The sequence below is a fragment of the Malus sylvestris genome, chromosome 12 (genome assembly GCF_916048215.2).
Source record: "Malus sylvestris chromosome 12, drMalSylv7.2, whole genome shotgun sequence".
Classification (NCBI taxonomy): Eukaryota; Viridiplantae; Streptophyta; class Magnoliopsida; order Rosales; family Rosaceae; genus Malus; species Malus sylvestris.
In genome coordinates this window covers 1695784-1722580 of record NC_062271.1, presented here as the reverse complement: position 1 = coordinate 1722580, position 26797 = coordinate 1695784, and the positions used below count along the sequence as shown (strand labels likewise).

Sequence of the window (26797 nt, the reverse complement as noted above, 5' to 3'; positions counted from 1 at the left end):
TGACTCTTGATATTCATGGATCCTCTGTCAAGGATCGTTTTACGGGGATGACGCTTTTGCGGGGCCAAGTTAAAGATGGATTCTTTCCGCTTCATAGTTCACCTGCTCTCTCCAACGTCCCTCCTTCTCCTACTGCACTTGTAAGTACTTCTGCTAATGTTCGCATATGGCACAGCAGACTTGGTTATCCATCTTCTGCTATTTTTCGTAAAGTTTTGTCTACCAATAAAGTTGTTGTCCAAGGCAAATCCTCTCTGGCCTTCTTCTGCAAAGACTGTGCTTTAGCAAAGAATCACAAGCTTCCTTTTGGTACTCCTCAATCTGTATTTACTAAACGGCTAGAACTGTTGCACTATGATGTCTGGGGGCCATCTCCTGTTATACCAGTGAGTGGTTATAGATATTACTTGCTTATTGTTGATGATTACAGCAAGTATAACTGGTATTTTCCCTTAAAGTCCAAGTCCTCTGTATTTTCAACTTTTGTGGAATACAAGTCCTATGTAGAGAACGCTATTGGTAATAAAATAAAGGTTGTTCGCTCTGATTTAGGGGGTGAGTTTACTAGTCATCAATTTCATAATTATCTTAAATTTCATGGCATTTTACAACAGTTTAGTTGTCCTCATACTCCTGAGCAAAATGGATGTGTTGAACGGAAACATCGTCATTTGGTTGAAACTGCTCGTACACTCTTAGTGTAATCTCAAGTGCCTCATATGTTTTGGGTTGAAGCCTTTTCAACTGCTACTTATCTGATCAATCGACTTCCCCTTGGTGGTGTACTGCAATCCCCTTGGGAACTCCTCTTTGGCACTTCTCCAGATTATTCTCTCCTCAGAATTTTTGGTTGTTGTTGTTATCCATGGCTCAAACCCTATACTACATCCAAGTTGGCCAGCAAAAGTACATCATGTGTTTTCCTTGGGTATAGTCTTCAACACAAGGGGTATCGTTATCTTGATCCAGTTACACAACGAGTCTATATCTCTCGGCATGTAATATTTGATGAGACTAATTTTCCATTTCAGAGTATATCATATGCCTTTCCTGTTGCATCTAATGTTCTTCCTGATACTTCTCAAGTGAATTCGTCTGTCAATCTGCAATTCACAATACCTGCTGCTCAATCTGGTAATTTTACAGTACCTCAGGTGAATCTTCCAGTACCTGTTGATGTTCCAGTACCTCAAGTGAATCCTCCAGTAACTGTTGATGTTCCAGTACCTCAAGAGGATCTTCCAGTACCTCATGAGCCTTCTTCAGTTACTAATGCTCATTCTATGATCACTAGGTCTAAAGCTGGCATCTCTAAACCCAAAGCCTACTCAACCACCAAACACCCTTTACCAGATACGGTTGATATTATCCCCACTACTTATCTTCAGGCTTCAAAACATGCCCATTAGAGGTCTGCTCTATGCAGAATGAATTCAATGCCTTGCAGTCAACCGGCATTTGGTCTCTTGTTCCTTTTACCTCCCAACAAAATATTGTTGGATGTAAGTGGGTGTTTCGAGTTAAGAAACATCCAAATGGCACTATAGATCAATACAAAGCTCGGCTTGTGGCCAAAGGATTTCATCAACAAGCTGGTTTGGATTACAGGGAAACGTTCAATCCTGTTGCAAAACTCGTCACCATTCGAATTCTTCTATCTCTTGCAGTCCAATAGGACTGGTTTCTAAATCAATTGGATATCAGTAATGCTTCTCTACATGGTGACCTTCAAGAAGATGTCTACATGCAGCAACCTTCTGGCTTCAGTGATCCAAATTATCCTAATCATGTCTGCAAGCTTCACAAATCCTTGTATGGATTGAAACAAGCCCATCAGGCCTGGTTTGACAAATTATTTGCAATCCTTAAGTCCTTAGGATTCCATCAATCTCAATCTGATGCTTCTTTATTTGTGCTCCAAGAATCTGTTCCTGTTATTGTCTTGGTGTATGTCGATGACATACTTGTCACAAGTCCGAATCCTGCAGCTTGTCAAAGTTTCATTCAGAAACTAAGTACTGTTTTCCCTGTGAAGGATTTGGGCCCCTTGCATTATTTTTTGGGTCTTGAGGTTCAGAGATCTGCTGCTGGTCTTTTCTTACATCAAAGCAAGTATATTTTTGACTTACTTCACAAGACCCGCATAGATGGTGCTAAACCATGCCTCACTCCTCTTGGATCTATCAAACTCGATCACACCGGTCCATTGTCACCTGATCCAACAGAATACAGATCTATTGTAGGTGCATTGAAATACTTAACTTGGACACGACCTGATTTATCTTTTACTGTAAATCAAGTCTGTCAATTTATGCATGCTCCCCGAGAACCACATCTTCAAGCAACCAAACGTATTCTCTGATTCCTCAAAGCCACAGTGAGTCATGGTTTGTGGTTCAAGAAAGGTATTGTTCATCTTACTGCCTATTCTGATGCTGATTGGGCTGGCTGTCCATTTAATCGTCGATCTACTAGTGGCTATTGCATATTTCTGGGATCCAATCTTATTAGCTGGAGTGCTAAGAAGCAACCCACGGTTGCTCGTTCATCAACTGAAGCAGAATACAGATCGTTAGCGCACACAGCCGCTGAAATCACATGGATTTGCAAAGTGTTCAAAGATCTCAGCCTTCATCTTCCTCAAGTCCCTTCCTCTGGTGTGACAATCTGTCTGCCATATCCCTTGCATCCAATCCAGTCTTTCATGCTCGAACCAAACATATTGAACTTGATTATCATTATATCCGAGAGTTGGTCCTTGCTAATCTTCTCAAAGTCCAATATGTGTGTTCTCAAGATCAGTTAGCTGATATTCATACCAAATCTCTGTCTAAATCTAGATTTCTGTATTTGCAATCCAAGCTTACTCTTAGACCTTTCGATGCCTCCAAGTTCAGCTTGAGGGGGTGTAAAGAATCAAGTAAAATTAGTTAGATGTTTGTTAAAATGTTTGTTATGTTTCTTATGTAAATAGATAGATTAGACAAGGATATAATTGTAATTGCAAGAGTAGTGTACTGTCTATATATACACTGTTGCATCTTTTCTTCGTCGCTACTCGCTTGATACTTGAAACGGTCTACTTTCTATATGTTAGATTATTTTTCCAACACTATATCACCCTTTAAAGACCACTGTTGTAAAAAAAAATAATGATAATAAATAATTAAAAATTAAAAATTAAAAAAAAAACTAACTAAATCAAACTTGTTGAGTCATATAATGGTTATCCAATAAATGGACGAAATAAGTTTCTGGCTTATACACTAAAATTTTGATAATGTTAACCGAATAGTTAAATAATTTCTGATTTGGTGGATTTTTTGCAAAGTTGACTTTGAAAGATGATCTAGAAAGTAGACGATTCCAATCATTGAGAAAGACTTGCATAATGAGATGAAGAACTGAGAAGGTACAAATGAGAATGTTGCTAGCATCTCCTTTATTAATTGTTGTAGTATGGATACTCAAAAGAATGGTTAGTATCATGTTAACTTTAACAATTGATTAAGGCTTGAGCACTTTTGTGTATTTGTATGTATAAAAATTAAATTAATGGACAAACTAAAACTCGATGAAAGATGAAAATACATAATAGCACGATTTACATCCGTAATTTGACATGCATAATTAGATATTAGCATGCCTCGATTAGAGAAACCATGAGTACAATGAATATGCTTAAGGGGAAAACCGAGTCAGATTTTATTCTGCATGCGTAAGATTTTTTGGTAAGAAGAAGACAAGAACATTGACGGTTTAGAGTTTTAAACTATATTTCATCTGACTAATAAATCATGATATTTAGCAATTTCTGTGAAGCAGCTGTTGGTTGGTATTATCCATGTATGTCGGCAAGGCAAACAGCTGCTGCACTGAAGGTATTTGCACACTTGCGCAGCATCTGAATACTGCCCTGTCGAGAAAGAGATAGCTCAGTCGATCGAGCTCAGTTGGATTAAATAATCGATCATATTATATGAACAGTGCACACTTTCACCTAATATTACTTATCTATTTGTTACAAAACCAGCAGACATACATACATACATACATACATACATATATATATATATATTACTAATCTATTTGTTACAAAACATTCACGGGTTCTACAAATACATAAAAAATTTCACAAAACCGTGAATGATTTTTTTTATCAAACCAGCAGACACACATAGATACATACATATATATATGTATCAACTTGGATCCGCATGCATATAGCTGGCATGGTCACGGTTTTTCTGTGTTCCTTCAATTCTGTGTCTCAATTCGGACTCAATCGATCTGTATTTTATTCTTAAAGGGAGAAGCTTCTAGATATACACCGGGTCAGTTTTATTGGATTTAAGTCGGTTTCAAAACAAACATTTAAGTAAATAGATCACTTAAATTTAACCTATTAAGTGAACAAATCACTTCATTAACATGTTAAACTAATTGATCACCCTTTTCACGTGTTAAGTTAGCAAATCACTCAAATTCAACTTGTTAGCAACTGATTCTATAACTCATGAATTGCAATCCAGAATCAAGAATGGAATTTTTCAGATGAAAAAAACCAATTCATTTCCACAAATGCAGACAAAAACATCGCATGCAACCAATTCATAATTAAAAACATTGAATTCTGAAAACAAAACATTCCTTGCGTGTAAAGAATCATTTCCTTAACTTGTGCGACAAAATGTCGACCATCCAAAGCCAAGAACTGTACCAAACTTTAGACAAATAAAAGTCCAAGATGAAATATAATCTGATTAAAGAACAGAAAACTACAAGATGATCGAGATTTTGAGCTCCTTGAATTTTTTTTTTTTTTTCAGTTTCCTAAAGAGATTTCTTCATTCCCCAGACAAAATGCAAATTGTATTGGGCCTTTTATAATTAAATATCCGTAGGGCCCAAAACAGATACAAATTTTTTGAAAAAAAAAACAAAAATTGAATGTTGAGAGTGGGATTTGAACCCACGCCCTTTCGGACCAGAACCTTAATCTGGCGCCTTAGACCAACTCGGCCATCTCAACTTTGTTGTCAATTGTCGAAAACATACTAAAATATTTTAAATTATTTTTTCTTAGGCAAATTACATCCCAATAAAAAACGGTGGCTATATTTCATTTACAATGCCAAAGTTCTATTCAGTGTTATGGCCTGTTTTACTGAAGGGAGAGAGTGGCAGAGGGGGATGAAGAAGTGTTTGAGGAATTCGCGTTATTTTTTATGTATAGTGCTTTTATTTATAGTATAATGGATATGATTCTTTGCCTTGCAAGTAATACAATCATAAAGGAATATGACATTCTAGTATCCTACTTACATTTTACTAGTGATTTGCACAATCACACGTGTTAAAATTAATATCACAACGTATACATGCTATTTTTTTCTCAAATTTGGAAATAAAAGCTCTCAGGACTCTAATGTTGTAAGTAGACCTCATCGAATATCGAAGCACCTCTTTGTACCAATTCAATGAACTGTAAATGGTCTAGAAAAGTGATCATATCAAGACAGATTATTGTCTGGATTTTTCAAAATTATGTCACGTTACAAAGTTATAAAGATACAGACTAACAGTTCCAGCATTAGTTTTTGTTTTTTAGTTTTGATCTGAACATCTTAATTTTTGGTAAGCATCTAGAAAATGTTGAGTAGTCAATCTTCCATATAACTCGAATTGGTCTGTGTTAGGGATGATATCTTAAAAGTTGTATGTACTACATAATTTTACAGTAGAAATATTGTAAACTCTTTGTTTAATTAGAAGTAATATTCTACATTAATCTTCGTTAAGGGTAAAAAGAAGATTTGAAGCCAACACGTGATGGCTTAAAGAGGAATGCCCTAACTACTAAGATTATCAAATAGTTAGAGGGCATGTATGAAAGTCAACTCCAACCTTCGTAACACTCGAATTATCTATAAAATTCATCTGAATTGAGAGAATTAACTAACCCTATTGCCCCTTAGTGCGTCCGCCTCTACAAATACAAATAGTATGTGACTATGTGGTGGATGAACTGAAACACAACACAAAAGTATTAATTAATAAACATGTTGGATTAGCATCACGTCATTTGACAAGATTAAAAAAAACATATCACAGTAAGAATATGCTTAAAAGGCAGTAGCCACAGTAGGATGACAAAGACAAAGCTAGCTAGGTTAATTAGTGGGAGCACAATTGGGGATGATGAATACAACTTTTTTAAGGCTAGAAAATTCTTGTTTTCTCTTGGCATCTTCCTCTTCAACTAGGAAAACAGGCATCTACGAGTCAGTGCCACGAATTCAGTATTGAGTTGAGCTGTAGGGTTTATTCGTGTTCATATAGCTCCTGGTTCGATATTGTTGGGACCTAAAAAGGACAACTCCAAGTCAGTAAGGTTTTTCTCTTTGCGAGGATTAGAAGAAACATTTATCGTACGTAATTTTATTTTTATTTTATAAAGATATTGTTTTCACGATTTGATCACAAAGTAGCAAGATACAATAAAAAAAACAGATCACCAATTGCGCTAGAACGGGGCCACGGACTTGACAGTGAGACAAACAAAATACAAAAGATTTGACGGGTTAAGATGAGATATAGAGATTCGACGAGTTAGAGTGAAACGTAAAGATATGATTCGACATATTGAATGTTATTGATTTGATCAGTTTTTCAGAACTAATGAGAAAGAACACTCATCTGCAGTACTATCGACGTCGTATATATAAAGAATCGAATATCTTCCAACATTAGAAAATACTTGATCAAGTACGTGTTTGGAATTTAAAAAAAAAATTGTCAAATGGAAAACAGCTGTGTAGGGCATACGTGCATGTCAAGGAAGGAATTCCAAAAGTTGACATGGTTGACGATGACTTTGTCTTTGGTGGGAAGACATATGCTATTCTCTTTCTTTCTTTAATTCTTTCTATGCCTCTAAAGAGAAAGGAGAAGCATCAACATTGAGTCGTGGGGATTCTTTCTTTCTCCTTTTTCTGCATCTTTTTGTTTTTGTTTACTGTTTTTTGTTTTGGGACCTCAATGGCCATGACAATGACAAACATGTAGTAAACAATGAAATTCTTTATATCACCCACTCTTACCATCTATGCCTCTAAAGAGAAAGGAGAAGCATCAACATTGAGTCGTGGGGATTCTTTCTTTCTCCTTTTTCTGCATCTTTTTGTTTTTGTTTACTGTGTTTTTTTTGGGACCTCAATGGCCATGACAATGACAAACATGTAGTAAACAATGAAATTCTTTATCTCACCCACTCTTACCATATAGTGTGTATATTCTTTGGTTTAGAAAGTAGGAAGATAAGGCGCCTAACATCTAAATGCCTTATTTTTTTTCATAAATTTGTTGACCGGAGCAAGAGAAACACTTATATGAAACGGTATATATTATTTGGTTTGTGAAGTAGGAAGATGAGGCGCCTACATCTAAATGTCTTATTTAAGTACTTTTATTGTAGTAAGAGAAACACTTATATGAAACGGTTTATATAATTTCTTTATTTATCTTTCTCTAATCACCTGATAAAAGAGATTGGTAGAAAAATATAATAACAAAAACTCTATTATCTAATAATTTCGATACGATAATTCTGGTTCTTAATAAGTAAGCATGTCTTAAACTTACAGGTTAGTAGTTGCTCACATTCTCAATCTATCTCTTCCTCATGAGGGTTAGTATAACTTTAATTACCTTTCTCTGGCACCCTTGCCCATAATATTAAGATTCCTAAATTTTATTTCTTGGCATAAACAAATAAAGAGAAGGAAGTGGGTAGACCCCACAAACTGCACTGCTTGTAACTGTGTGCTTGGCCATCCTTATGAGTGAAACCCTTGTTAGTTATATTCATCTTATTTATACACTGCTTTGCTTCTCCTTCCGTTTTTTTCTCAGAACACAGACACTCACCACCCAAAAGCCAAAATCCAGAAGCCAAAAGCCAAAAGCCAAAAGCCAAAAGCTAATAGAGAAGAGAAACAATGAAGCAGATGAAGAATTACCAAAACTTTCTCATATTTTCTGTCTTTATTTTTCTTCTTCTCTCCAACCCATCATCTGCTCGTGCTCGTCTTCAGCAGCAAAACAAAGCTTCCCTAACTGGAAGCAATGATCTTGTAAATGTAAGATATATATATATATATATATATCCCGCCCTCCTCCATTTTAATTTATCTATGACTTATGTGCGTGTTCGTCATCAATTAATTATTATATTTGAATGTTCTTCTTCGATTAATTATTTGTTCGGTTTTTGTGGTAATTTTCTTCACAGCTGATGGGATCAGAAGAATGCGATGAGAAAGATGAAGAGTGTCTGCGGAGAAGGATGATTGCTGAAGCTCACTTGGATTATATTTACACCCAAAACCATAAGCCATAGACTTTGGATTTTCGTATATAAGTTGTATAAGAAACAATAAATAATTGTTTGTTTTTCTTTTTTTGGTGCAAGCAAAAGCATATCATATCATGTAAGAAAATATAATATCAGGTATCAACGTTTCCAATTACTGATTCCTCCTCCATTATTGTGATGAATTTTTGTGTCAGAAAGTGATTTTCACACTTTCTTTTTCTTACATGCATCTCTTCTTAGTTTTTTAGCGTAGAAGGTGAAAACAGAAGTGCGAAAATGTTGTTGGAGGGTCATAATTCGAACGAAAAGCCATTGTTTTGGGAGAAATTCTTAGTGTTAGGATAAAATTGGCTATTCCTAAACAAAACGCCTAAGTCTGTAATGTCTTAGACTAGTACATGTTTTCCATTGTAATTATTTTAGTCTAAGTTTGTCTCTCATGCTCTCAATCACCAAAATAACAAGCGTTTCAGAGACATCCATTCAGGTAAGTTTGTCACGTATGCATTCATGTAGTTAGGATTAACTACAATAAATTAGATCAATCAATTTGGCATGATTATTGTTACGGTGATATGTCTACAGAGAAAAGAGTATACTTGGGTTTATTTACATGATAGCTAGGATTTAATCAAAACCCATGACTTTTAAGTGTGAACAAAACCTTAGCATATACATCCGGATGAGTCACTTGATAATTTAGTTTTATGCCTTATTATCTCAACACCTTCAAATGTTTTTTGTTTTTATTTTTATCTCATCTATTTAGAGTTTTAAGTCATTTTGAAGTCTCCTACTGCAGCTTTTATATATATATATATATATGGGATTACATTAGGGTTTCGTTTTGCTGTTGCTGCATGTTTTAGAATACATATATATTCTTATAGATTGCTGCATGCTCTGAAGGTATGTATTGTAGTTTGCATATGATGCAGCACCATGCACTGAAAGCATCGTCATTCATATAATAGCAGAAAGTTTGTTTTCCATGTCGGTCAGAAGCCTATGTTTTTAAAAGAAAATTCATATTTTTCCCGTGAGGTTTATGGTAGAAAAATCAGAGTTTGTATTCACGTATTTGTTCTTTTAAAGAAAAATTTAGTTTTGTTCACTAATTTTTCATTGTGCTTTAATCGAAATCAATTATGAAAATGTGTCTTGTGATTTTCATAATTGGTTGATTTCCAAATATCATTTCATTTCATATATTCTACATGATCGCGTTAGTATCTTGCAAAGTTCGAGGAGATAGTGATTGACGGTCGCGTTAGTATCGTGCCACTTTCACTCGAAGGCTGAAGAAAGATCAAGTAGCAAAGCACGGAGACAAAACTACCTACTAGTATGCGTGTCTGGTTGATGAGTTTTGTAAGTCATTCGGTACTCATTTCTCTTAGTGTTTGTCCTGACTTGGGAGCCCGAGGAATTTTCCAATGGTGGGTTTTGCCTTGTTAAATCCTACATCCTTGTGCACTTTTTATTTATCATTTTAATTGCATACGAGTATGATAGTTTAATATGTGATGTGAATATGGATTTAATTTGAGAATTGAAAATTGAATTGGATTTTTTAAATTGGAACCTACTCACCTCCTTCTAAGTTTAAACAAGTACCATCCTAGAACTTTCACTTAGACATTGAACCTTTTTTGTGATTAATTTAGAACATATTCTCAGAAAGAGGTTGAATTCATGAAGTTAAATTGAGCAAGGAATAATACTGAATTATTGAGCGCAAGAAAGAAAGATTGAGATTTGAGAGATTAATCTTTCAAAGTGGGATGAGAGATGTAAGAAAGGGCATCCTTGTAAGAAATATTGGCATGTGCAAATAAGAAAAAAGTTTTCATCATTCATGCATCTGGTGGCACCATACGATTGGATATGTAGGCTCCACACATATGCCATGTCACCACCGTAACAAAATTCTAGCAAAACATAATACTTTCGCGGAACAATTAAACCTCGTTTGCTGGCTAAGATTGAATTGTAATGGATGAATCTTCATATAGATGATACTAATTTTTCATTTTGAGAGGGATTAGAACGGGATCAGACATAAAAGAAACTAATCCCTTCTAATCTTCCCTAACAAGCATTCCACCTTCAACCTTCGAGTTGGAAACAATTTTTTCATTACTTCGAGATTCCTTCAATTAGTAGTTTATCCATTCCAATTCAATCCGCGGATCATAAACAAACACTACAGAAGCCAAAAAAAAAATGGCACTAAATTATGATGAAAGATCTCCACAAATGCATCTACCAAGCGCAAAACCGCTTCAGAGAGGTAAAAAACATAACATATATATCAAAACATCCACCACATAAGAGAAATCATTGAGATGGAAACTATCTCGCAAATGGATGTATTTCTTCTTCTCTCAAACTACGCATTAAACAAAAGGAAAATTGTAAAGGAGAAGCTAGTCGAACGCTCTCACCACTATTTTGTGGCACAAGAAAAAAGGGCATTGAAGATTCACATCTAAAAACACGTTTATATAAACCTGGATTTCCCTCATAAGTTTGGAATGCATGGAGTTTGTCTCTTCAGCTTCGAGCTTCGAGCTTCGAGCACTAAGCATCTGGTTCCTGCCAAAAAGTAAGAGGTAAGATCTTAGCATCTAAAGTCGAAAATTTAAGGTAGAAGACTAATAAAAGAAGGGCCGAAAATTTGACAATTATTTTTCCCACATGCTAATTAACAACAGCTTACCAATTTAACATGGCTATCAGAGAGTGAACTTTCCACTGTACAATTTGCATGCACAATGGGACCTTTCAAAACACTCTCCTCTGTGGTTTCCATCTTACCGGCCGCAGATGGAATACTCATGTACGAAGCTCCTTTGAACATCCATTCATCCCTTTCTTGACAGTAAAAATCTTCAAAAATATCACCACATATAACACATACACATTGGTTTTCGTCTGCTGGAACTATGGGCTCATCAATATCCATCATCTCATTAGGCTCGTCTATTGAATTGATGGCCTCCGGTACCAAAGGGGGTACTGTCCTTCCAGCAACCCAGCTCGTTAAATCTGGATACCACTTCCTTGATGCCATAACTGAACCACTGCCTTCGGGATTTTTCAAAGCATGCCATTCCAAATGTCTCTCAAGCCGTTCTTTAAGTTTGAGCCTAAGGCCACATATGCTACACGTATATGGAAGGTCATTAAAAAGTTCATCTATCACAGCTGGATGAAATTCTCGGATTATATCTGGCTTAAAGGCAACGCCTATTAGGTTTTGTATTTCTGTCTTGGTAGATTGAGGTAAGGCAGCAGATGTTTTAGCTACAGGTTCTGGGAGAGACGCATCAGTTTGGGATGTAACAGGACGACTTGGAGAGACTGAAACTGAAACTGGAGATACTGACACTGATTTGGAGGCAGGTGCACCTAGGCCCTTGTTGTGCAGTTCAGTCAGCTTTTGGGATGGCACAGGAGTGGGTGACTCCGACTTTGATGCAGATATCAAACCCTTTGCAACTAAGGAGCTTAAAAGGTTTGAAATTGGATCTGAGGCATTACTCACCACAGTTGAACTTGCTGACGCACTGCCATCAAGAGAGGAAGGAGGTTGGCTAGGTGGAATTGGCAGATGTGCTACCTTCTTCTGTGATACATTTGAGGAAGCTGGCGAGTTCTCACCAGAAAGGTGACCTGATGAAGGTGCTGATGCAACCTTGGGCCCTGGGAGTGCAAGGGTAGGGGAGGGTCCACTTTGCAAGGGAGGCTGAACACCAGACTGTGATGGAATATGTCCCATGTCCCGACGATTCAAATTGGGCAGGCTACAAGTAATTGATTTGTCAGAGAGTATTCCAGTCTTCATAACAGCAGCCAACAAACTACTTGTGTTCAACTGTCCTGAGGATTCTGCAGCAAGGACATTTGAAAGATCTGGTATAGAATCTCCAACAGTTGAGGGAGTTGAAAAAGTAGAGACCTGTGGCACATGAGGCTTCTTAGTGTGACCGAAAGATTCAGACTCTATACTGTCTGGTTGTTGTCGAAAGGGGTATTTGTGCCTTGATTGGATGTCAGGAATTGACGAAGATAGATCTTGAGGCTGTGATTTTGCTTTGCTGCCCAATCTAACATTGGGAGTTGGAATTGGCAAAGGGTCCTCAGCAAAGTCTTGGTCAGCTAAACTTTGCGAGTGATGACGGGGATGTACTGCAGATGTAGGTGAGGGAGAATATTGGTGCATCGATGACTGTCCAGATGGTGATGCAGTTCTCACAGACTGAAGCTGTTGTTTTCCTAAAGCTCCAGTAGGCCCTGCTGCTGCATTAAACCCTAGACTTGACGTTCCAATTCGAGAAGACGCTACTTGTGCTCTACTTCCCATCCTGGCCACAGAAGAATCTCCACTTGTCGATAGCCCACTTAAACTTGAAGCATAACGCTCTGAATGAACCGAACTAATGACAGGAGTACCAGAAGGGGTCAGCCTGTCAATACCGATAGAGTCCTGCAATGTCCAAGGTGATGACATTCGCTGACCAAGAGCAGATAGGTCTTTCTGTTCAGTAGGATTAGCAGAGGTATCCATATCAGCTGTTGATGCATAATCATTTCCACCTTTTGGTTTACGAAACTGACCTCCAAAGCCCTGAGAATATGAGCAATTCCAATTAAGATTTTAAAAAAAAAAAGTATCCTTAATAATGTAATGTAACAGGCGGTATGAGTTTGTGCATCATAACGGGTAACACTAAGTGTTGAAAGTAAAAAGCATTGTATCAGTCCCAACAGGGATCAGCCCAGTAACTATGTCAGCATCGTGTAAACTGTAAATGCTTATGCGAATTAGCAAGCTATCAATAAAAACTGAAGCACAAAAAAAATGGTTCCTGTATCTGCCTCCACACTTTGTGGCTGAGAAATTAACGTGAACCAGTAGGGTAATCAACCTTCAGGGTCCCAATTTTTCAATCAGTACAAATAATTGGAGCTTACCAATTTCTCTGAATCATCAGAAGCCCAGTGATCTTTTCTTGAGTTACTAGAAATATCTGGAGGGCCATGATCTGTTAATCTTGAGTTCATATCATCCCACATGAACTCCTCTTCCTCAGAATTCTTCCAGCTACTAGACAGGCCACCACTGTTTCTAGTTGCAATGCCTGGTGCTGTCTTTAAGCGAGGATCAGCATTCGTAGATTTAGGTGCCGAGTAATTTGTAAGTCCATGCTTGATATTAAAACCATTTCTTTGGGTGGGTAGTGTTTCTGTAATCTTCCCACCAATTCTTCCAATTCCCGGGTTTGAATTCCTGTGAAGATCTGAACCATATTCGTATTCTCCATATTCAGCACCAATGTTCTCCTCATGAACACGATCACTAAGTGCATCTGTATTGGAACGCTGCAAATTGTGCAAATGTTACATATCATGAAACTGAGGAAAAAAAGGGACAATAATACACACATAATATCAAATTTTACTTTACATACATGCATTTTAACAGCAGGATCAACCCATGGTCGTCCAGCACTGATACTTGCTGCTCTGGCTGGCCTCTCTGCATCATCATCAATTGAGTTTGCCATAACCCCAGAAAAGTCGCTAGCCATTCCTTTTGCCTTCATACCAAAAACCGGCATAAAAGAAATAAGTAAAAGCACTTATCTTTTCATAATGAACATGATGGTATAATCAAGGTTGTACAAAGAAAATGAGTCAAGCAAAGAAAATATATATTCTCAGATATTAAGTCATCTGGTAAAGAAATAAGATACTGCTGCAAAATATAAAATAACTCTAAACTATAAGATTAATTTCTACAAATGAACTCTCTGACTATCTACAAAGAGTAATAGAAGTTTTACAACCTGATATAAGAATTCTAAGATTTGGTTGTAGTCTCCAGTGTTAAAAAAAGCTCATCAGAGTATAGTTTTCAGATGATATTATTTATTTGTGCATAACTTTAACAATCCACCACTAAATCGTGGAAACATCAATCCCACAATCCACATAGACCACGGACTTCAGAACTCCACTTACCCTTGCTGGCTGCTGAAGCCGTTGCCTTTCCAAATATTTGGGATTCACATGAATGCTATGTGCTGGTCGTTGTGACTGCGAATCTGGTCTTGATGTTGCTGCTACAGAGGATGAACCATTTGCTGTAGAAGAAAATCCGAGTTCTTTCTCAATCATCTGAAGCGTCTGAGCAGGAAACACTCCTTTCCATGTTCCAAAAAGATGCCGCATGCTTTGATGTATAGGAGGTTCAACCTGCCTATATGCCTTGCAGAATACCTATAAGTTCAAAAAAAGGCAAAGAATTGGCAAAGTAAAAAATAAAGGGTGAAGTCTACCATGGGTTGTGACAAATACAGGTAGCAAGGACTTAGTGTGCAGACAAACATCTTTTTTATTTGAAAGATACCAGGTAATGGGTTAGTGTTGAACACCAGGGATACCAAAGACAGTTGTATCCTAATGGCAACAAATTGTTGCTCAAATTTAATACAGTTTCATATTGAATGTTCATCAACACATTCTTACATGTCAAAAGAAAAAAAAAACATGCTTTGCATTAACTAGAAAAAGCATACTGAGAATCAAGAAGGAAATCTAACCTCAGGGAGTCTGGCAGCAAAATATTTGATATAATCCCTTCCGATATTCTTTACAATACTGTCCAAAAGATAAAGTGATGGTAACTTCTGCTCACTGGGAACCTGCAGATTACTATCTAGGATTAGATACTATACACTAGATGCAGCCAATATTATTTAGACAAATAAGCGATTAATACACCAAAGGCCTGGAACCAATGGTTTCCAAGAGTGTGGAAGGGGGAAGGAGAATTGGTGTCAGTTTAGACTCTTCAAACGCATGTAAAAGATATCAAAAGCAACACAACTGCACGAATCATCACTTCTAAACCATCCCAGTGGCAGCAAACTTAGAATCGTTAGGAGAAATACAGTAACTAAATAATGCGAGTAATATTTATTTCATTCGTTTATTTTTATGGTTATATTTTATGACTTGTTTCCTCGTGTGTCCTCAAAAAACTTGGCTCTCTCATTCCAATTTGTCTCACAAGGATTTGAGTCACTGCCTTACGAGAACATTGAAAACTAACTAACAAGACATCCTGCACTCTGCCACTCATAGATAATGTAACATCTAAACAAACATCTCCAGGCACCAGATAATCAGAAAATACGCTCAGCTAGAACAGGAATGCATGCTATCAGAAACCTAAAGGAGAGAAATTCAAGACTAAGAACAAATAACGGACTGAACATCTAAACCTATTAAGACATATACAAGTGTATATAAATGTAATGCACAACATATATTTTGGTGGTAATCACACTAATAGGTCAAATATGCCCTCCATCTTTCAAATGTAAGGATGTCAATGAAATAGGCACTATCATTTTAGTGCTCTAACAAAACCTGAGGTTTGTATGTACTCTCTGTTTTGTCTGTTTTGATGCTCAGCAAGATAAATACCGGTGAGTAAAACCATATGACATCATGCATCTGCAGAGATTCAGCTATCGAAGTCTTGCAGGGCATTACCATCAGGTCTAAAAAAAAATTCCCAAAACTCTAGTAAAATAAGGTTCTTATATACAACCACAACATATAATGCTGATTTTCTAAACATAGCAGCATCTGTTAGGCTAAGAAAGTGGTTTTCCTCCCCTTTCAAATGCTGCAATGTTGTTGTAAATAAAGAAAAAAAATGGCTATATGTAGAGATTTTCTGTGTAAAGCCATAGCCATAAGGATAAGATTTATTTATTTGGTTTCGAAAGCTGCAACAGCTCATTCCACAAAACCCATATAATCACAGAATGTCGAAACTATTCTCTCATGTAATTATATACAGACTCATTTGTGTGCAATGGATTAAACAAATTCTGCACAGGCTGCCAGAAACATATTGATTACACGTGAAAAGCCTGACCAATGTTAACTGCAGACAAACCCTCAACTCAATATCATACTGGAAATGTAAGAATGAAACTGGATGTTTATTACTTTGATGCGCTCATTGGCGAATACAAACATTCCCACTCACAGTCAACACTAGACAACCACACAGCACAAAGCTTTGTTATTTGCATTGAGAAATTAAACAAATATTTAACGGGGCAAACTTTCGGAACAGAACTTTGTTCACTAAATTATCGGCATAACATAAGACATGAGCATTAACACATTTTAATTCTCATTTCCCACCTCCATCCCTTTCTTTTTCATTTTACAAATCGAACTGAAACAACTGGCATTATAACCAAATATTAAACAAAAACAAAGCTACATACACAGTGTAAAGCTTAGTTTCACCTCAATAATGTTGCCGCATACGGTTGCCGCCACCGACTTCGCGGCGTGGACATTCTCGCCGGCAATTATCGTCAAATTGGTAATAATTGGCTTTGAATTGAAGGTGAGCTCCGCCAACGCCGTCTTGTACTGGCTCACAAGCTCCTGATGCTGCAGTGGCTGCGGCACATAGCCCCCATCCCCGCGATTCGGATCATCGCTCCCCACGTCTCTATCACTCACTCTGAACCTTGACAGCACTGGATTAGCTCCGCCACCGGGTCTCTGACCAAAGGCTCGGCCATTCGGGTTTTCGGCCAATCGGGGCTTCTTCAAGCCTGGTTCATTCGATCTGCTAAACGGCCTACGCGAGCTCTCCATTTCCATCACAGTCTCAGAAATCAAAACCCTAACCCTAAATCCCTAATCTTCGATTACAATTCCGCCATCAGTAAAAAAAATTCGATTCAAAACTGTATACTGCTAACAGCAAAAGGCCTAGTTATCAACACGATAATTAATAAGAAAGCCCTAAGTACATGGATGATTATCAATACAAGCCCTGATTCTTCTTACAGGAATACAAATTAAATTGAATAAAACAAAAACAAAATTGAAATATCGGAGCCGAGATTGGCGATTGGGGAATTGGGAATTAGGTTAGATTAAGAACAAGGCGATGGAGAAGAAGAGTGTGCATCTGCGTGTGAGGGAAATATATAGCGGGGAAGGTCCTTTTAAGACAAGAAAAATATATAAAAGGAGTTTTTTTTTTTTTTTTTTTTAAGAGAAAAGGAGGAGCTTTCATGAATCGAGAAAGTAAAAAAGGGTTTTTTTTGTAGAGAGAGGATTCGTTGGATTTTCTTTGTAAGGATCTCAGAAATTCTACAATTATATTTGTTTATTTTATATTGTATAGTTAATTTTTGTTAGGTACTGTTGATATTCAATTTTAAATAATAAAAATTACAATAATTTCTGACCACACGATATACGATGAACAGATGTGATTGAAAGATCTACAAAATCCTTTCAAAAATGATCCGACGAGAATCTTCGGTTTTTTATTTCCTTTCTTTTCACTGACGTTGATTGGGCTGTTTGAAATTTCTTTGAAAAACTTTTTAAATTTTGTTTAAAATCAACAAATTTTGTTCATATTTTTAGAATGTCGATAAATTGTTATATAATATTTTTCTAATTTTTCTAATTTTTAGCAAATTTTTATAAAAAAAAAAAATCAATATCGATATTGATATATCCATCAGGTTCTGTCTAAAAAACAGCCGATATCAATATATCTATATGTATTTGTATATTGTTGTTTACATCGATATCAATATTTTAAACATTATGCGCATTAGAAGAGAAAAAGGAGAATGGGCTTAAGATGGGTCATAAAAGAAAAGGTTGATGGGCCGAAGAAGGCCGAGAAAAGCAGCTTAACGAGCCCACAAAACCCTAATGCCATCGGATCCGAGTCCATAGTCGTCACCGTCGTTTTGGAATAAAACCCTAGCTTCCCCTCCAAAGTCCCGCAACTGTTTTTCTCAGAGGGTTTTACATTTTGCAGCCAACCATGTTGCAACCCCAGAAAGGAAGGGCCACAAGAGAGCCAGAGGGTTCGCAGCCAACGTCGTTGCAAGTGAGAACTCCCAAGACTGGAAAGGCCAGAAGAGAGCTAGAGAAACGTGCCCCCAAGATCGTAAGTTCCCTTCATCTGTTTGTTTCTCGGGAAAATTACATATTTTCCTGTGTCCAAAAGCAAAATTTTAGATATTTTCAACTTGGTATTGGTTTTTTTCGATTTTTGTATTGATTTTCAAGTGGGTTTTGTATAATTTTGAAGGTTGAGACCGGGAAGAAGACGTTGATTCTTCACGGTAGGAAGACGAGCAATGTGGTTAACTCTGTGTTATCGGACCTTTACCATTTGAAGAAGGACAGTGCTGTGAAATTCAGCCGCAGGAATGAAGATATTAGCCCTTTTGAAAGTGGGGGTGATACTTCCCTTGAGTTCTTCTCTCATAAAACCGATTGCAGCATTTTCGTCGTAAGTACAAAACTACCTCAGCGTTTTGCTCCTCCTGTAATTTAATTTCATGTGAGCTTCGTATGTGTACATATGTGTGTGCGTGTGTGTGCGCCCCTGTATAATGCAATTGTTTTCTGTTTGGGGTTTGAAAGGTTATTTGGATTTTGATAGTGTTGCAGCATTTGCTTAGTTTTACATGTTTAATTGCTAGCATTGATGAATATTTGGTTGTTTTCTGTTATTTCTTTGAGCTGCCCATTAAAACAAATGCGTTTCTGGTAGAAATATTTGGTTTCTATTTGTTAATATTCTTTCAAAATTCTGGAAATCGTTGATTTTTCAGTTTATGTTTCTACAATGGACCTGCCTCTTTGATCTTCTTGTGACATTTGCAATGGATTTGGTAGGTGAACAACCTGTTTTTAGGCAGATGTTTGGACATTGCAGACACAGAATTCGTAATGCAGAATAACTAAAAGCAGCTCACAACCAATGAAAATATTTGTATTTGTATACTATTTCTTCATATCATCCTTGATTTGCGCTAAGGGATGAGCATTAAAAGCATTATATAGATATTTAATAGATTAGATCTTATCAGTCTTCTTGTGTGCACCTGCTTCAAAAACTTTATCCCCGTAGCCACCATTTTACTGGATAAACGTCTTTGCTTCGCAACCTTCTTGATGATGGTGGGAAAATAAAGTCTAAACGAATTTAGGCTGTATACGTAATTTTCCTGGAATTGTAGTTCAATCGGTCAGAGCACCGCCCTGTCAAGGTGGAAGCTGGAATCCCATTGATGCTTGTCTCCCACTTGTTAGTTCCATTTTACCTGTTTAGTTTTGATTTGGACTTTACCTTGAACGCTTCAGCCTACATCTTGAATTTTATTGGTTCCAACTACATCTACCCATGTTTCAAAATGTATGCATGGTGGTCGATGTTTATCCCATTTTCTGAACCGAGTTCTTGACTCACCCTCTTTAGAATGCTGAGACCCTGTGTTGCCTAAGTACGATCAGGCACTGTATCTCATGCTTGTGTTTATTTTCTCGATTTCTTTAATGTAACTTTTTAAGTATTTAATTGCTTTTATTTTGCAGTTTGGCTCTCACTCAAAGAAGCGGCCTGACAATCTTGTCATAGGGAGAACTTATGATCACCATATATATGATCTCATAGAGGTTGGGGTTGAAAACTATAAACCATTGGAATCATTTACATATGACAAGAAACTAGCACCACGTGTGGGCACGAAACCTTTCGTTTGCTTTATTGGAGAAGGATTTGAAAGCGCAGGAGAACTGCAACATTTGAAGGAAGTTTTGCTTGATCTGTTGCGAGGAGAGGTTTATCTCTGGTGCCATTTTGTTGATATTACTCGTGTTTGAATTTAAGAGGGATATTAATATTATATACATAAAAATGATATGTGCAGGTTGTAGAGAAATTAAATCTTGCCGGTTTAGACCGTGTATATGTATGTACAGCTATATCTCCTAAGAAAGTGGTTCTTACTCAGTGTGCACTGCGACTGAAAAAATCTGGCACTGTAGTTCCACGGATGGAACTAGTTGAAGTTGGCCCCTCCATGGATTTAGTAGTTCGTCGGCATCGTCTTCCTAATGAAAGCCTAAGGAAAGAAGCAATGAGAGAAGGCAAAAATCAGCCCAAGAAGGTTGAATTACTAAATCCCCTTTTTGATTTCTCTTATTTGTTTTGCGTGTGACATGTCTGTAACGCAATTCCTCTTGCTACTTCCAGGACAAGAATATTAAACAGGACCTACTGCGGGGCAAGGTTGGGAAAATCAACATCCCGGATCAAAAGGTAAACCGAGAAAATTGATTATTTCCTTTAGCGGTTGTTATTTGGTCTATAGGGCCAGCTTTAGTTTACATGACCCGAACCATTTCTTCTCTGTTTTGCGTCTTGTCCGCTGATGTTAAGCATGTTTAACTAGACACAGGTTGATTCTTGCATGGCATTCATTTTTAAGCACTTGTATTTAACATTTGTTTATCGTTTCTTTTATTGTTAACGAAATCTGTGTTTTTAGATTGGAGATACGGTGTATTATCACACAAAGGTTGGTGATGCATTTGTGCCTAGCAAAACAAAGGGAGTTAAAAGGGAGCGCCGTGAAGCTAGAATGAAACACGAAGGTAACGAGCGTGCACCAAAGGTTCAAGACATGCTTGAGCCCAAGAAAACAAAAAAACTTAAAAGGGAGCGCCGTGATCCTACGACTACTGAGGATGCCGAGTGATTCTCTTTAGACAAGCAGACAGCTGCTCGCCCAATGCTTGCAAGGATTAAAGTCAGAAGGTGTGATGGATTCGAAGAGCTCGGGATTTTTGTTCTTCCCATATTTCATAGATTCTGCTTGTTATATAAGTTGCATGCCTAGCAGGAGTTATATCTGTTGTAATCCTTCTGCTTTCCATTGTCGCTTCCATCCCGCGTGTTTAAATTAGTTACTGCGACAGCATTTTTGACTCGAAAGATGGCGTTATTCGACCATCCAATGTTTGATTGGCGCTATGTTATGTAATATTTCTCTTTAGTTATATTTCAGGAATGTTTTCTTTCTACATTTAACTAAATATGAATTATTGTTCGTCTGGATATGTTTTTAAAATGATTGAAAGCGTTTTTAGAGAAAAAGTTTTTGGGTTCCAAAGGCACTTTAAGTAGGAATGGGCATCGTCCGGTTCGGTGCGGTTCCACCCTCAAAATGGAACCGGAACTGGAAAATTTCAACGGTTTGGTTTGGTGCAGTTCCGTTTATTACTAAAATTATATGGTTCGGTTCATAACTGTTTTGGTTCGGTTTATGCCGGTTTACGGGTCTAATCAAAATTATATATATGTTTTTTCTAATTTTCTACTTATAATACCAAACACATATTTCAACCACAAATTCAAGTAAATTTGAGTTTCCACCACTAGATATACAAGATTTGTGACTGGAAGATAAAAATGTGCATATAAATATAAATCAAAATATAGAAAGGCTCATATCAAGACCAAAGTGTAGATCTTAAACTAAAACTAAAATGTACATAATGCATAATATACTGGAAAAAAATGGAGAAAAATAATGTAGAGGGAGAAAAGTGATAAAATAACAAAGGAAGGGAAGAGAAGTGAAGAAAAATATCGGGCTTTATGCATATGGTCTTATTGGAAAAATGTCTTATTTATATAAAAATAATAATAAAATAATAATTTATATTAAAAGCGGTTCGGTTCGGTTCGTTCGATTTTTAATATTTCCAAACCGGAACCGTTTGAAATGGTTCAGTTCAGTTTTTGTTCCGATTTTGACTTTTTTGGTCAACGTGGTTTTTTACCCTTTTTTTTGTCACGGTTTGATTCTGTTTTTCCGGTTTGGCGGTTTTTTCGCCCACCCCTAACTTTAAGTGCTTTTTAGAAGAAGCACAAGTTATGTGCTTCTACCATGAAGCATTTTTAAGTGTTTTTTAAGGATTTATTAGCATTTTTATTAAAGATGGTTTCTAAAAATATTTGCACCAAAAACGCTTTTAGTTATTTTAAAAGTACATCCAAACAAGTTCTTAGTTATTCAAATGATAGCACTTAAATAATGTACTTGTTATAGTGACATTGGACATCCGAATCTTCGATCTACACTACACATTTCACCGGCTTCGAGTTTGAACGGTCGGTTTTCCTCGAAATAATAAACAACGGCAGTCGGAGCCATGCGCGCTCCAAATCGGTGAGCGAAAGGTAGAAGGTAAGTTCAGAAAGGCTAGCAGTTCAAGGCACCTCTTCACTGACGCACACCACAACGCTTCTTCGGTACTTATATTCATACCCCCAACTGGAGAAATGAAGTCGAAAAGATTTAAGTCAAAATTGTGCCGCTAAAAGTTGGCAGACCAACAAGAAGAATAAATTTTACAGACTGACCTTATAATTTCTGTACCTGTTAAAACTTAAAACAGTTCTTTCTGGACTTCCACGAGCTCGAATGGGCAATCCGATACTCATGCCACGTTTCTCCGACAGAAGCGAGCTGCGCTTCGAGAGGATAAGGACCTGCAGTTTCATAGCTCAAAGTTATCTGTTAGCGACAGAACTATGAGATTAATGCAGCCTGGAACTACAAGGAATGCAACCTACAACATGAACGAGTACAGTTACGAAAACAAGCAACTGTCGCGGTGGAAATCGAAGATTAAGAAATAAAAGCGGATAATAGAGAAAGAATGAAACTTTGATATCAAATTAATATAATCATTCATATATTGTCCATATAATAGACCCCTGCAACTAAGAATGACTAGGATCCGAAAGGGCAGCAGCTAATGCAGCCCTATGGATCAGTAGTTTCAGATGCATCTTCTTTCGGCTGGCCAGCTGAACTCTCGGGCTCATCAAATGCAGAATCATGGGCTGGCCACTTATCAATGCCTGAGCCTCCTGCTTCTTGCAGGGGACCGATATCCCAGACATCTAACAAACCGCCCGTGACTCCCATCTCTGGCACATCATAGTTGACCGGATTACCCCATAACTCATGGCTAGAACTTGACATACCAGCACTGACAGCGAAACCCATGCTCCATATGTCTTCTTGTTTGATCATGCTCTCCATCCCTGGAGAAAAGAGTTCCGGAAAAGTCCTTTCGTTAGCCAAATCCTCCTGGAAAGAGACATAACGCTCGGGATTAGCCTCTTGTTGTGGGCTCAGAACACTCTTCCCTTTGAAAAAAGGATCTTCGGTTGCCATGCTTGATGCCCCTTCACCCTCTTGCTCTGGTGTTTTGAGAAATCCTTGTGTTGCTGCTAATTCATCTAGTGCAGGATCCGCAAATTTGAATGGCGTGCTTACTGAACCTAAACCCAGTTTTCCTGTCATAACTTGTGAAAGATCATCAGGAGATTGTTCAAAAGGAACTGGATTCGAATCCAGGGCTGTGGAATCTGATTTACCGAGTTCATGCTGCTGATGCTTAACAAATTTCCGCCTCACCCTTGAAGGGCCTATATCTTCCTGTCTAGTTTTTATTTGAAGTCGGGCTATGAATGCCGGGTTCTGAAGCATCTTGGCCAAGAAAGAAAACATCTGCTTCTGTCTCTGCTCTGCTGACTGAAGCCTCTGATTCACTACCTTCATATGGTTAACTGTGCCCCGGTGCTGCTGCTGCAATTCAACCAACTCCTGCATTAACACACTCCTCTCCTTCTGCAACGTCTCTATCTCACCTTCCACTCCAGATTTTCCTTCTTCCGCAGAAGCCCCGATTTGGAGAGACTGAGGTGACTTGCGTCTCTGGATCCTCTTCAACAAATGTCTTTGGCCCCTCTGAAAAGCTTCATTCGCAAACTCCCACTTATCTGGATCAACCTTGCGAAACCCCTGAATACAATACCCAAAATAATTCATGAATGAATGGGAAAGCAACGGTACAGAAATCAAATTCAAAAGACAGATATGATTATTTAAGTAGTAAACAAATGATCACAGAAGACAATGGAAAGCCATCAACTTTCATGCATATGAACAGCTGAACCTCGCAATACAATCTGCATTAATAAGTGGTGGTAGGGGAAGGGGAGCAGTTGAGATGATAACATATGGAGATCTTAAAATCTTTTGCAGTAACATGTTTCAAAAGGAACCTGACATCTACCTGCAGAAGATGAACTCCCCTCTCCAGTACATAGTCAGAAAGGAAGATGTTTTTCTCGGAGGACGATCAAAAAGGTAAAGGTCGTACCCAGTGCACAAGGCTTCCGCTTTACGCAGGGTCTGGGAGAGGTGAATGTCGGCTAGCCTTACCCCCATTTATGGAGAGGCTGCTCCCAAGTCTCGAACCCGAGACCTACCGCTCATGGGCGAAGGCACTTGCCATCGCACCAAGTGCGACCTCTGGAGGACGATCCTAACTACAAAATCAATAAAAAAACACCTCTAAGGTAGAACCACAGAGACCATCACCATTATCAACAACAACAACAACATCAGGAACCTGCAGACATTTCCATTACCTTCACTATACTAAGTTTCATGATTAAAGACAATCCTTACAAGCATGTTATACTATCCTGAGAGATGATTACATGCCCGTTAAGGTAGAACCACAGAGACCATCATCATTATCAACAACAACAACAACATCATCATCATCATTATCCTAAACCATCATCATCATCATCATAAACAATCATCATCAACCATCATCATCATCATCACCATCATCAAGAACAATAAAAGCAGTAATTCATTCTTTCACTTACCTGCGTAAACTATTGGAAAACGATAATAAAATCGTCAAGAATTCCATGGAATGAATCCTTTTATTATTTCATTTTGGTAAATTACATAAGAATCTCTACAAATACAACAAATTGGGAGTTAAGAATACAACACCAACTCCTACAAAGTCTTACAGCGCAAGCTTAATACAAATACTAATCGCCTTGGTTACATCTATACAAAATTAACCTCATCAAACCCAATTCAGACAACAAACAACAGATTTAAAAACAGAGAAAAAAAAAACAAAAGAATTAAAGAACAAAAAATTCAGACAGATCAGAGCAGCCAATACAGGTTGTGCTACTGCAAGATACCCACATAAGTATTAAGCTGTCGCACAAAACTTGAGAAATTGTTGTGCTTGAAGTTCCTCGGCAAGATGAGCCTGGAAAACTCCAATGGGTCCCATACCACGAAGCTGCCGCCGCTGGAGCCCCACGATATGATCGGATCGAGCGACGGGTCCTCTACCAAATCGAAAGTCTTGGACAGAAACGGAGGCACCGGAGTGCCCTGCAGACATTCCAGAGGCCGCGGCGGAGCAACCACGTCCTCCGCATCACCGCCGCCCATAGACGATGTCGGAATTGAAACTCTTTCAGTGAAGTCGAAAGCACCCAATGGATTTACAGAACAGAAGGCTTCGAATTCCATCAGAGGAGAAGTGGACGAAGGAATCGACTGAGAACCCATTAACGGTTCCGACATTTCCGATCGAAATGCCGATAACCCAATTGATTCCGGGTCGAATCCAGCTGAAGTTGGTGGAGACTTTGGGTGGCTCTCGTCTTTTGGGTCCATGTAACGAAATTCTCACTCTTTGTCAATGGCAGTGAACTGGGTAAGAGAGATAGAGGTGGGTTCTGGTGGGTGGGTGAAAAGGGGGGGTTTGGGGAGCTTGGGAGTGAGTATATAAGGGGGTCGAATAGTTACGCCGACTAGGTCTTCGTTAAAATTCCTGAGAGAGCGGTCAAAGGCGGTTGAGGTTTTCCTACTGTAGCAGTCATCTTCTTGGTCATCCCACCTCCGATCCATGTGGGGCTCCCCTGCAATTTGAGAGCGTTTCAGAGAGCGGTCAAAGGCGGTGGAGGTTTTCCTACTGTAGCAGTCATCTTCTCGGACATCCCACCTCCGATCCATGTGGGGCTCCCTGCAATTTGAGAGCGTTTCAGCACCGACCTAGTGAGAGAGAGAGAGAGAGAGAGAGAGAGAGAGAGAGGGGGGGGGGGGCGCGGCGGGGAGGAAGTTTCCGCGGAGCTACGCTTGTTTTGAAAATCAGTCATGGTGGTTCTGTTCTGGAGGGGGCCCAGTGGGCTTGAGATATTTTGTCTGTTGATATTTTGTCCGGACCGCGTGCCGTGTGCGTGCGTCTTTGGTGGGGTTTGGTATATATTTTTGAAAATGATATGGTGGGTCGCTGTGTAATACTTGGGGATGAAGGGAGCGGGGAGGACCAATCAGGATACGGGATTTGATCAGGGTTAGATTTGGGAGACAAATGATAGCATTTCGACGTCCTATTGGTTGATTTAAAGACAATGAGACTATTTATGCTTCGTCACCATGTTGGTAAACAAAACAAAAATTTTTTTTTTAAACAAACGATATTATCTAGCGTTCGGAAGCTAAACCTCACATTGCGCTAATCATAATAATATAGTTCAAATTCGTCTTTAACGAAAATCAACCTATAACATCTCGCTTACAAGTGAAAAGATATTACTAAACCTAGTACTAAGTGGCCAAGAAAACAAATTTAAAAAAA

The 26797-nt window shown here is 38.0% G+C and overlaps 4 protein-coding genes and 1 non-coding gene across 12 annotated transcripts; 2 read left to right on the top strand and 3 right to left on the bottom strand.

Moving 5' to 3' along the window:
• Positions 1-1744: 1744 nt before the first annotated feature.
• LOC126593591 (uncharacterized mitochondrial protein AtMg00810-like) lies at positions 1745-2806 on the top strand. Its single transcript, XM_050259694.1, has 2 exons — positions 1745-2299; positions 2402-2806. The coding sequence occupies exons 1-2, from the start codon at positions 1745-1747 to the stop codon at positions 2804-2806; spliced, it is 960 nt and encodes a 319-aa protein (XP_050115651.1).
• A 2145-nt stretch (positions 2807-4951) lies between these two features.
• Positions 4952-5032, bottom strand: TRNAL-AAG (transfer RNA leucine (anticodon AAG)). The gene has a single exon. It is a non-coding gene; the product is annotated as a tRNA-Leu (tRNA).
• Positions 5033-10637: 5605 nt separating this feature from the next.
• Positions 10638-17464, bottom strand: LOC126593507 (polyadenylation and cleavage factor homolog 4-like). The gene is made up of 7 exons (XM_050259601.1): positions 16721-17464; positions 14989-15090; positions 14408-14665; positions 13855-13983; positions 13358-13765; positions 11100-13010; positions 10638-10975 (listed from the first exon to the last, which is right to left on the bottom strand). The coding sequence occupies exons 1-7, from the start codon at positions 17084-17086 to the stop codon at positions 10961-10963; spliced, it is 3189 nt and encodes a 1062-aa protein (XP_050115558.1). The 5' UTR covers positions 17087-17464; the 3' UTR covers positions 10638-10960.
• A 753-nt stretch (positions 17465-18217) lies between these two features.
• LOC126593506 (ribosome production factor 2 homolog) lies at positions 18218-21331 on the top strand. The gene is made up of 6 exons (XM_050259599.1): positions 18218-18404; positions 18549-18752; positions 19841-20086; positions 20176-20415; positions 20502-20567; positions 20797-21331. Exons 1-6 carry the CDS (start codon positions 18279-18281, stop codon positions 21004-21006), a joined length of 1092 nt encoding a protein of 363 aa, XP_050115556.1. The 5' UTR covers positions 18218-18278; the 3' UTR covers positions 21007-21331.
• A 936-nt stretch (positions 21332-22267) lies between these two features.
• LOC126593500 (heat stress transcription factor A-3-like) lies at positions 22268-26329 on the bottom strand. Of its 8 annotated transcripts, none has more exons than XR_007612966.1 (5): positions 25351-26329; positions 23770-24129; positions 23307-23739; positions 22677-22885; positions 22268-22587 (listed from the first exon to the last, which is right to left on the bottom strand). XR_007612966.1 is itself a non-coding variant. In XM_050259594.1 (5 exons), the coding sequence occupies exons 1-4, from the start codon at positions 25831-25833 to the stop codon at positions 22696-22698; spliced, it is 1386 nt and encodes a 461-aa protein (XP_050115551.1). In that variant the 5' UTR covers positions 25834-26329; the 3' UTR covers positions 22268-22587; positions 22677-22695. The 8 variants fall into 8 exon arrangements, 6 of the variants coding, with proteins under 6 accessions (XP_050115551.1, XP_050115552.1, XP_050115549.1 ...); XR_007612967.1 differs by having other exon boundaries at positions 22693-22885; XM_050259594.1 differs by having other exon boundaries at positions 22677-22805.
• Between the last annotated feature and the right edge of the window lie 468 nt (positions 26330-26797).

Excerpts from the sequence above, each read along its gene's own strand:
- LOC126593507 (XM_050259601.1), bottom strand. The coding sequence starts at position 17,086 with ATGGAAATGGAGAGCTCGCGTAGGCCGTTTAGCAGATCGAATGAACCA. Across the intron at positions 15,091-16,720 it reads TATGCGGCAACATTATTGAG|GTTCCCAGTGAGCAGAAGTT; the intron begins GTGAAACTAAGC and ends AGTAATCTGCAG. Across the intron at positions 13,011-13,357 it reads CTGATGATTCAGAGAAATTG|GGCTTTGGAGGTCAGTTTCG; the intron begins GTAAGCTCCAAT and ends TCATATTCTCAG.
- LOC126593591 (XM_050259694.1), top strand. The coding sequence starts at position 1,745 with ATGCAGCAACCTTCTGGCTTCAGTGATCCAAATTATCCTAATCATGTC. Across the intron at positions 2,300-2,401 it reads TATCTTTTACTGTAAATCAA|AAAGGTATTGTTCATCTTAC; the intron begins GTCTGTCAATTT and ends TTGTGGTTCAAG.
- LOC126593506 (XM_050259599.1), top strand. The coding sequence starts at position 18,279 with ATGTTGCAACCCCAGAAAGGAAGGGCCACAAGAGAGCCAGAGGGTTCG. Across the intron at positions 20,087-20,175 it reads TTGATCTGTTGCGAGGAGAG|GTTGTAGAGAAATTAAATCT; the intron begins GTTTATCTCTGG and ends TGATATGTGCAG. Across the intron at positions 20,568-20,796 it reads TCAACATCCCGGATCAAAAG|ATTGGAGATACGGTGTATTA; the intron begins GTAAACCGAGAA and ends CTGTGTTTTTAG.
- LOC126593500 (XM_050259590.1), bottom strand. The coding sequence starts at position 25,833 with ATGGACCCAAAAGACGAGAGCCACCCAAAGTCTCCACCAACTTCAGCT. Across the intron at positions 24,130-25,350 it reads TGCGACAGCTTAATACTTAT|GGGTTTCGCAAGGTTGATCC; the intron begins GTGGGTATCTTG and ends TATTGTATTCAG.